This window comes from Diabrotica virgifera, chromosome 8 (genome assembly GCF_917563875.1).
Source record: "Diabrotica virgifera virgifera chromosome 8, PGI_DIABVI_V3a".
Lineage (NCBI taxonomy): Eukaryota > Metazoa > Arthropoda > Insecta > Coleoptera > Chrysomelidae > Diabrotica > Diabrotica virgifera.
The window spans coordinates 229,164,629-229,176,324 of record NC_065450.1 but is presented as its reverse complement, the minus strand read 5'-3'; the positions used below and the strand labels follow the sequence as shown (position 1 = coordinate 229,176,324).

The following is an 11,696-nucleotide window of genomic DNA, read 5'->3' as shown; positions in this document are numbered from 1 at the left end:
TATCTTGAAAGATTGTGGCTATTTGGAGATTTGAAATCGTCCAAATGAAAATGACGACATAATGACGTCGTGACGTCTAAATATCTGTCACTGTCAAATCAAAGTGTACTTTAGGGTAGGGAACTTAATTGTAAAAGTTTTTCGATTTTCCCTTTTTTCTTTTAAAATCCGCGTTCTGAAACGAAAAGTGCTAAATATACAAATATTTAATTAAACATATTAATCATGGTAAGCAGCAACATCGTTTGTTTTATACAAAAAAGCCAAAAGATTTTCTTTTCTTAAAATTTTTATTGTTCCTTCTTGGGATGGAAAATGATCAAACGATTTCTTTTAGGATCCTCGAGATAATGGATCCCTAATAGCTTTGGAACATTTAATGGAAGAGTTTTTTAATCCACAAACGAGTAATAGTAGAAAACATGACATAGAAACACAATTGAACTACTTTAAGTCTTTGCCACATCTGTGGAGATATTGCATTTATTTCGTTACTAACACATCCAGCCAATACGTAAAAATGTTTGCCTTATCTACATTGGAGGTAACTTATCATCATAATATATCACCTTATTTATTTATTAAGCTCAACAGGCCTTAAGACCTAGTGCTAAAAAATGTAATTTTTCCTTACAATTACTATTACATACATAATACTATACTACTATAATATGAACAATATTACATTTATTTATATAAAACACGTAATACTACACTTTCTTAATATTTCTTTTTGTCTTTCTGTACATTTCTTAATAATTCCCATTTTTTTCTGTCCAAATCTTTCTCTTTCCAATTCTCAATATTACCTTTTGTAAGTCTTTATATACCCTATCCTTCCATTTCCTTGGTCTACATTTTCTTCTCTTTTGTATTGGTTTTTCTTTTTCTTTCTTTTCCCATTCTTTCAATGTGTCCTAAACATCGTATTCTCTGTGCTTTGATCGCCGTCATTATTTTTGTTTTATTGTATTCTTCAAGTTCCTTATTATTCCTTCTTCTTCATTGGCCATCTATTTTCACACCTCTATATATTGCTCTTTGTATTGTCCTCTCACATCTTTCTGAAAGGTCTATTTCTGATTTATTCAGCACACATGTTTCACATGCATATGTATAGCTGTTACAAAATCTCGTGAACCTAATTCATTAATTTGGTGACGTCAATATACGAACGAAACGATTGAATCCGACATTACTGAAAATATCAGGGTGCAGTGGGACCCTGTCGCGCAATTCGCAGCAAATAAAATAGTCGTATGTTTTTAGGCTTCATTTTATTTCGGTTATACATATGCATTTTCAAGGTTCACGAGGTTTTGCACCAACCATAGCTATACTGTTTTGTAGATTTTAATTTTGTTGTTCTTAAAACATATTTGGATTTCATCAATGATTGGAATGTCCATACTTTTTGTTTCGCAAGGAAAACTAGGACACTTTCTTATCAAAATTTCGAATCATACTGTTTTTACAGGACCATGAGCTTTGATTTTTAATTAGTAGGGAACTTGCACATATTTTTTTATTACATAATAATGTTCAGTTTTGTATAAAAAATGAGATTTACAAAATTTCACGCTTCAAAAACTCATAATAACTTACAAATTTAAAGACTTCTTTATCTTAAAATAGTTCAAACGACCCGTGACGTCACAGAGTTTAACTATGTGGTTCTGTTTATGGTTATATTTACGTATATTCTTCTTCTTCTTCTTCTTTAGTTTATTGGCCTCCACCTACTTTGGTATTTTTTCAGCTCGTCGTCAGGGAATAAAGGAAAAATATTTATATTCTAATGAAATTTATCGTATGTCGTTGTAATAATATATACCAGTTTGTTGAGATTGGAGTTTGATACAGTTTTTGAAGGAAAGGAAAGAAGGTTTACTATTGAAAATAAAACAATTTTGTAAAAGTACAAATTTTCTATGAATAGTTCAAACGATCAAAAACACTTTTTATGTCACATAACTGTATTTTTTTACTGACGTTTATAATGTCTAATTTAAAATTATATATACAATTGGTGTAGAATGTAAACATACAACCCTGTGACATCACGACGCGTTTTGGGGTGGCTGGTATAAGTTGAATTTTTAGTCGTCTTTAGGGGCTAAATGAAAGACAAACAAAGCTTTTTTATCTTTGATACAGGTTCTAAATTATGTTCTGTTGTGATTTATACCATTTTTTTCGAATTTAAAATTTTATGCAAGTTCCCTATTGTAACAGATCTTTTCTCTCCATCGACTGAAATATTTTTAAGGTTGCGATCTTACAATTTTCTGAGAAAAAAGATGATGTTTGATGCATTTTGATAGTAAGATAAACACAAAAATAAAATTTTTTGTTATGTTTTGTTAAATTTTGTAAAAATGTAAAATAAAAACACTTTTGAATGAGATGTGCAATATGCTGTCAAATTACGTTGTTATTCTATGAATAGGTATGTAGTTTTATGCTAAATAGGTAAGTTTGGTATAGGTAAGTCCCAGGTAATTATGTAGAATAGGTATGATGTGTTCACTAGTGAACACATCTTCATACAGAGTGATTGATTAGTAGGGTAAAGCTCAATAGCTCCGCTATAGTAATAGATAGCAATAAAGGTTAATAACAAAAATTTTAGCCACCTTTGAACATTACAAAATTAGTTAGAATGTTACAGGGTGTTCGATAACACAGTGGCAGACCTAACTTATGTTTTTTAAAATGGAACACCCTATATTTTATTTTAAATTCTGTTATCCTATCTGAAATCCTGTTAACTTCGCCATCACAAAAATATAAAGGTTTACTATGTTACACAGGGTATTTACAAAGTTATAACCAATTTTATATGAAAATCGTAACAAGTTCAACTCTCTGTATAAATAAAAATAAGCAAAACAACAATGGTTTATTAATGCCATATTTTTTAACGTATTGTCAAAATTTTCAAGAATGGTCGATATTGCTAATTTTCTTTATATCAAATACAGGGTGAGTCAAAACGCAAGTACATTATTTTCTCAGTAATTTTAAATGGAACACCCTGTATTTTATATCATTATTGAAAAGTACCATTACCGTACTTTAATTTTTAGATAACATTCCCTATTTCTAAATTTAGTAGTTTTCGAGATATTTTCATTTTTCAATGGACCAGTAGAGTGGCCACTCAAATCACCAGAATTTAATAAACTGGACTGATTTTTTTGGGGTTACGTTAATAATGAAGTTTATAAAATACCTCCAACAACAAGGGATGAGATGAAAAATAGAATACAAAGTGTATTTCGATGTGTTAATTTACAAATGCTCCATAGAGTAAGTAGCTCATTCAATGATCGTTTTTAGGCGTACATAAATGTGTTAGGAGATAATTTTAAACGCCTTATGTAATTAAATATTAAAAATATTTTATTAAAAGTAGCTTCTAATTTTTTCAAACATGTTTTTTTGCAAAATGTATTACTGATAAATTATGTTTTGTTCTTTATTTGTTACATTATTACATTTACATACAAAAGTAGTGTTTAATTGTCTTCACAAAATATTGTATTTTGTGTTTGTGTGTTTTTTTGTAAAATTTATTACTAATTTTCTTTGTTTATTTGTTGCATTTACATAAAAAGATAGTTTTTAATTGTTTCAAAAATGTTGCATGTAGTGGTTGTTTTTTTGTTTGTAAAATGTATTACTAATAAATTCTTTTTATTTCTTTATTTGCTACAGTGTTACATTGATTACCGGATTGATAATCAGTAATCTTCAATTGTTAATTCAGTCATGGCTTACTTAAAATTTAGATAAATTTAAACACCTAAAATAATTTGCTCTGAAAAATGAAAATATCTCGAAAATTAATAAATTTGGGCATAGGGAATGTTATATAAAAATTAAAGTACGTTAATGTTACTTTTCAATAATGATATAAAATACAGGGTGTTCCATTTAACATTACTGAGAAAATAATGTACTTGCGTTTTGACTCACCCTGTATTTGATATAAAGAAAATTAGCAATATCAATAATTCTTAAAAAGTTTGACAATAAATAAAAAAATATGGCATTAATAGACCATTGCTGTTGTGCTTATTTTTATTTATACAGGGAGTTGAACTTGTTACGATTTTCATACAAAATTGGTTATAACTTTGTAAATACCCTGTATAACATTACAAACCTTTATATTTTTGTGATGGAGAAGTTAACAGGATTTCGAATATAAAATAAAATATAGGGTGTTCCATTTAAAAAAACATAAGTTAGGTCTGCCACTGTGTTATCGAACACCCTGTAACATTCTAACTAATTTTGTAATGTGAAGCTCAAAGGTGGCTAAAATTTTTGTTATTAACTTTTATTGCTATCTATTACTATAGCGGAGCTATTGAGCTTTACCCTACTAATCAATCACCCTGTATGTAGACCGGCATTTCCCTTTGAACCCTAACTGAAATTTTGTTTTGTAGTCTGTGATAAACCAACAATGGGCTAATACTGAGTGGTCTTCTAAAGAGGAAATAAAAACTGTACTGCAGAATTTTCTAGTAGAAAATGGACATTCTTCCCCACATTTTTTTAGAACTAAATATGCTAAGTTACTAGTGGATATAGCAAAACATGACTGGCCAAGTACATACCCGAACTTTTTTAACAATATTTTAGAGGTAAGTTTGAACTATTAGTCCATTTACTCACGGTTTTTGCTCTAAATTTTAAAGAACTGGCATGAAATGTGGCATACACATAGCTAACATGTCAAAGAAAAAAGTTAAATTGAGACTATGAGAGCCAGAGTGGCCTAACTGATAAGAACATTACTTTACATAATCAAAGAAAATGATCAGAAGCTATCAATATCCGATTGTTTCAGTAATAGGGATGTTCACTAATTTTTAAATATAGTTAAGAGGATCGGTACGTATTTTCGGCTGCAATGCTATTCAAATGGGGATTCATTTTTTTCAAATCCTGAGAAAACTAATAAGTATTTTTAAAAAATTTAAACGCAGAATGAAAGATTACGTTATTAGCGAGGGCCGAAAGTCCCTGAGAACTTCTATAATGTTTATTTTAATAAGTTACAGGGGTGAAAAAACTAAGAGAAAATTTAGTGTGATTTTTAATTTCAAATATCTCATTCAAAATAAACTTTTTATTTATTCTAAGGGACTTTCGGCCCTCGGTAATAATTTAGTCTTTCATTCTGCGTTTAAATTTTTCAAAAATATTTATTGGTTTTTTCAGGATTTGAAAAAAATGAACACAATGCCGTGGTAATATTTTCCAAATCTGTCTTTGTCTTACAACGCACTCAACCGAATATAATATTGTCAGCATATATTGTCAGTCAGACACTGACAATCAGTGACAATTTTAAATATTTGACATTGCAACGGGAATATTTTGAGAAATTGATTAAATATTATTGATATATAGTGTATTTGATAAATAATTGATTTAAGACGTGAACTTAATAAAAAGTTATTTATTGTGTATTATTTGTGGAAGATCCAAGCAGAGAATACATCAGATTGATATATCCTGTGATCCAAGTATTTTGTTGTTAGAGATGTTCAAAATTGTAAGCGTTCCAAAATAACAACATATTATTAAAAAATCACTTTAACACTTTTCCTCTTTTCTCGATTGATTATTAGTTTTTGTTGTACAAATAAATTATTACAATCACTGAAAACATAGTTAGTGAAAAAATTATCACATTTATTAACTGAACTAATAATTTGCAATTATAAAAATAACAGTTATCCAAGAACATTCAAAAGCCATCTCTTTAAATTAATTATGACATTTTCAAGTAGAATGACATTCTAGTAATGTTTACATATCCACACCAGTGTGAATTTTACTACACGTAATTTGCCGTGTAAAGACAGAAAAAGTAGGGATACACGTAAAATATTTGCGAATTATGTACCCATAGCCTTAAATTCAATAGATTACAAGGTATATAAAAACGTAACAATCATAAAACTGTTTAAAAATGTATATTTTTTAAGATAAATGAGTTCATAATGTTGATTTTCTTGGAGGCTAGAAAAACGGTACCCTGCAGCGAGGCTACGGTCTGTGACGTCAGCAGTCGTAACGTCTTTGATCGACGACTAGTTTTGTATACTTATTTACTCAGTGTATTTGAATGTGCGCAGTTTTTTACGTATTTAATTATTAAAAATAAAGTCAAATAAGTGGTGTTTTGTTCCTGGGTGTGTAAATACATCAAAAAAACAGTTCTGGCAAGATTTTTATTACCGTTCCAGCCAATTTAAAACAGAAAAAGAAATGGTTTTTTTGCAGCTAGAACTTAAAATAACTAACTTAAAGAACTAACTTAATAAAATAAACATTATAGAAGTTTTCCATAGACTTTCGGCCCTTGGTAATAATGTAATTGTTCTTTCTGCATTTACATTTTTCAAAAATACTTTTAGTTTTCTCAGGATTCGAAAAAATGAATGAATTTAAATAGCATTGGACCAAGATTTTGCGCCTACCCCCTTAAAGAGTAAATGAAAAAGTTTCGGGACCTCAAATTTGTATTCCTTAAACTGGGATATTCCTAAAAACGGGATTCTAATAATACATACAGTAAAAGTAAACCTTGAAATAACTACATGTGGATGTAGGTATGAATTTATATTATATTAAAATCATTAATAATTTAGTGAAAAGATTGGTTGAAATGAAAATGTATAATACCCAAGTTCAAAAATATTTTTTACCTTGGAACAGTTGTCAACTCGAAATACGAAACAACCGAAATAAGATCTAGAGTTGAAAAGGACATAGCAACATTTAATAACATGCATGAGAAATATTTTCACCCATTGCGACATAATATCTCTCCCACTAAAAATGCGGCTGCTAAAATGTTATTATTTCCGGTCTTGCTATATGGCACAGAGGCCTGGACAATAATGGAAACATTAATGAAAAAGCTAGAGGCATTCGAGATGTGGGTGTACCCACGTATCCTCAAAATATCCTGGGAGACCCACACCAACGTACAGGTATTGCGTCGAATGGGAAAACAAAAAGAAATCTCTTTTACAAGTAAGAAACGAAATCTTAAATATTTCGGTCATATCATGAGGCATGATAAATATCGTATACACCAACTGATAACGCAAGGTAAAATAGAGAGCAAACGCTGACCCGGAAGAAAAAACACTCATGACTTAAAAACTTACGCCAATGGTTTGGACAAAAATCGATCGAGTTATTCAGAAACGCCTCAAATGAAATTAAAATTGCCATGATGATAGCCAACGTCCGCAACGGACAAGGCACATGAAGAAGAATAAAAATATTTTTAATACACCTAACCAAGGTAAAGTAATAACCAGCCAATGTATGTATACAATATGCATGCGTACAATGCATGCATACAACTTTCTCTATTTTTTTTTGTGGAGTATTAAGCATTTATTTTTTTAGCTTAAAGAAGACATGGAAAATTATATGGAATATACACTCAGTAAAGCTGTGGTAGATTTATTTTTTTACAAGATGCCAATAAATCATACACCATTGTTACATCTACACTACAGTCGATAGTTTATACGAATCGGCTTTCTGAAAACCTTCTTCCATTTTATTTGTTTATTTTTGTAAAACCCAAAATATGTCCTTACAAACAGTCTATCCACTTTAAACTAAACAAATTCACTATAAAACTCCACTTTAACCCTGATAAAACAAGAAGAGAACAAAATAAAATAACCTGAAACGTCAAACAGGTAAACAGTAACACTATGAGAATGGCGCGCGCTTGGGGTATGCAACTAGTGACGTCAGGCCAATAGAGAAGTGTTCTTGAAATTTAAAATAATGCTAGATTTCTAATAAAGATTTTTTATAGAAAGGCTTTTTCAATTTTGTTGAAATTTTGGACAATTATTCCTAGGGTGTTTCTTAATCGTTTTACATGTTTGAAATGACTTTTTAATTTTTTGTGAACATCCCTATTGTATGTTGACCAATAATGATTATAGGTCCACATACAATTTTTGGTCAACATTACTAAAACAATCAGACATTCGGATGTTGACAGTTTCTGATCATTTTCTTTGATTATGTAAAGTAATGTTCTCAGTGATCAGTTAGGCCAGTCTGGCTCTCATGGCCTCAATTATACAGGGTGTTCCCAAAAATAGTGTGTTCCTTAATATAGAAGGAACAATGTAGAGCAATAAAGTCTTATAACATTTTTTTCTAAATTCAACCGTTTGGCCAAAAACCAAAATATATTTTGGTATTCAAATTGAAATCTGACAACTATGTATACAAAAATCTAAAGATAGACAATGAAAATTCAAAAATAGTTGCAGCATGGCCCTTTAGTATTTACATTCAACTCTGTCTTCCTCCTCAACAAACAAACAAATTTTGTTTTGTTTGATTTTCAAACATAGGGTGGTATAATTATTTTGCAGGTTGGTGTCTACCTGTCTAACCTACATTTATGTTGCCAATAACCTAAGTCACAAACAGTTATTGCACAGTGATGCCAGATTATTAAATTTTTTTTTAATGTTTATTAGGCAATCTGTTATAACATATAACAATAGGCACATTTTATCTGAGAAATAATGACATGAAGAGATTGTGACCAGCGCCACACATCTCTATAGAGATAATATTAAATCACTGTATTACATATATTGAACTTAGCTACTCTAACAATATTAATGTCTGTGCGGTAAATCTAATGGTGTCTGTCTCTTTAACCGTTTTGTTTCCTGACTGTTGTCTAACAAATTAATTGCAAGCACATTCGCGTGGCTTTCAAGACGTACGATGTATTTTGCACTTAACTCCACTATCACTTCACTGACGGTTTTGGTTTCCAGATCATTGTAAATATCCCAGTTAGTAACAAACCACGGAGCATCGATTATTGAACGTAACACCTTGGACTGGAATCTCTCAATTATGGATACATTCGACTTGGATGCTGTTTCCCAGAGCTGCAGACCATATGCCCAGACTGATTTGAATATTGTGTTGTAGACTAGCAGTTTATTTCTTGTCGTGAGCTTAAACTTACGCCCTAGAAGCCAATAATGCTTACTAAATTGTATGCCCAGTTGTTTCCGTTTGTTCCATATATGGGTTCTCCAGGTTAATCCCATGTCCAAGTGCATGCCCACATATTTTACAGAGGTAACTGAGGGAATTACCTTATTATTTATTGTTACTGTAGGTGATTCACCGTGACATTTTGTAAAAACAATATGGTTTGATTTTTGTTCATTCAATTTAATTCTCCAATTTTGTGCCCATGTATTTATTTGATTTAATACTCTCTGGAGTTTTGCAGCAGCTTCGACGGGATTTTTGTGTACTGCTAGGATTGCAGTATCGTCTGCAAAGGTGGTGGTCGTTGTATCACGATTTGTGGGTAAGTCGGCTGTGTAAATCAGATACAGTTGCGGTCCCAGAACACTTCCTTGCGGTACCCCTGATCTGATGGGATATAGCTTTGTATAGGCTGACTCAAACTTCACTCGAAAGTATCTTTCTGATAAATACGACTTCAGGAGTGTATATAGTTCTTCTGATAAGTTTTTTTTTTCAGTTTATACAACAGTCCTTGATGCCAAACTTTATCAAAAGCCTGGCTAACATCGAGGAATGCTGCTGCTGAACAGTAACTTTTTTCTTCAAATGTTTTATTTATAATGTTGACCACTCTGTGAACTTGTTCAACGGTGCCATGCTCTTTCCTAAAGCCAAATTGGTGGTCGGGTATCATATTTCTGTCGGTTAGTATTTGTAGAAGTCTTTTTTCTATTATTTTTTCCATGATCTTAGACATTACTGGCATTAAACTAATTGGCCGATATGAAGTGGGCTCATTTGGAGGTTTTCCTGATTTTTGTATAAGGATAATTTCCGCAATTTTCCATTGCATTGGGAAGTGTTTTAGCCTTAGTACCGCATTACACAATTGAGTTAGCATTTTAATTGCTTTGGTAGGTAGATTTTTAATTACCTCACCTGTGATTAAGTCATAGCCAGGTGCCTTCTTTTTTATTAGATTATTGTTGATTATGTTTTGAACTTCTTTGGGTGAAGCGTGTAGTGTGTTTTCTCCTGTCGGGGTTTGGTTCTGTAGGAAATTGTAGATTTCTTGATCGTTATTTGTTGCAGCAGCTGGTATAGGTTTGAAAACTTCTTCTAGGTATTCGCCGAAAGTTTCTGCCTTTTCATTGTCATTTTATTTTATGAAAATAAAAGTTTGCTTATATGGAGAACAGTGTAATTTTTTTGGAAACAGTTAACTTTAGAAAAAAATATTATAGGACTTTTTGTTCTACATTTTGTGTTATATCTATACCTTAAAGGAACGCACTATTTTCGGGGACACCCTGTATATGAATTTGTCATACATTTTTGTTGAATATCTGATCCATTTTCAGTTATTAAAAGCTGAACCAAGTCAATTAGTGGGATTGATTTTGCTAAAAACAAGTAGCGAAGAGTTTATGGGTATACAAGCAACATACGAGAGTAGTAGAAGGAAAGAAGAAGTTCTAAGACTGTTACAACAATACATTCCTGTAGTCTTTGAGATGTTGACAAATATTTTAGACAATCTAGGTAAGCCACTTTATTTATCTCACTGTCCACTATGAATATAGTTAAGATAAAAGAAATCTGTATTATATTTATTAGATATAGTTTCTTTTTACCTTTTGTAGAATTGTATGGTCTGTTTCTGTCTGGTAAGTTGATTGTCTTCGAGTTATAAACAATTTAAAACTGAAAAAAAGAATGAAAGATGATAATTTTTAAGGGTCAAAAACATAAGTAAAGATGTTCTGAAGTTATTTATACTTGTGGCATTAATCAACTTAATTAAGCATTAAGCAACTTAATCTTCTAAATGGGAAATAAGCCACAATTTAACTAAAGAGATGATTTTGTTAACGTTTCGATGTCCTATTGATATTAATATTTTGCATTTTGAGAACGACATCTGATTTTGACGTCAAAACGTTAATAAAATCATCTTTTTAGTTAAATTGTGGCTTATTTCCCATTTAGAATAGTTGATTATAAGTAAAGATCGAAAAGAGTTGAACATAAAGAGTTAAAGATCGAACTCTGAACAGGTCAGTACCTTTCTGAATTTTACGAAAGCTTCTCGAACTTGCTCAATTTTACTTCCCTATCCGATGCCCAGTCTTCAAAAAGTTACGTTGCCAGGTATTTAAATTTGCTCACTCTTTCAATGGACTTGGTATTCAGTGTTATAGCCACTTTATACGGTACAACTAATTGCGCAATTAATTGCACAATTTCTTGCGGCAATAGAAATTGCATCGTGTCATACGCGAATTGCACAGAAAAGCTGCAACTTCTTGCTGCAAGAAGTTGCAGCTAAATAGAACATGTCCTATTTTTCATGCAATTTTGTTGCAATTTGGTTATATTTTTAGTAACTTTTAAGGCTATACTGTTTGTTTTTACTACATTGACATTCTGTCATCCTAAATTTCAAACTAAACAATTTTTTAACAAAACTAGAGGAACTTTTTACCAATTTTACGCTTCACAGATAACATTATTCTGGTGGATAACTTTAATTATGCAACATAGGGATTAAAAAAAGAATGTGTGTGTACTTTGTACGCACGTAAGAAGTTATACTTCTATTATATGATAAATAGATTATA

At 30.9% G+C, this 11,696-nt stretch overlaps 1 protein-coding gene across 1 annotated transcript in view; it reads left to right on the top strand.

The window, feature by feature from the left end:
• Positions 1-45: 45 nt before the first annotated feature.
• LOC114333165 (exportin-6) overlaps positions 46-11,696 on the top strand; it is a 63,057-nt gene continuing 51,406 nt past the window's right edge. Inside the window, exons 1-4 of the mRNA XM_028283009.2 lie at positions 46-228; positions 338-544; positions 4,461-4,658; positions 10,437-10,617. Of these exons, the coding sequence (XP_028138810.1) occupies positions 226-228; positions 338-544; positions 4,461-4,658; positions 10,437-10,617 (589 nt within the window). The 5' untranslated portion in view covers positions 46-225. The remainder of the gene's footprint in view (positions 229-337; positions 545-4,460; positions 4,659-10,436; positions 10,618-11,696) is intronic.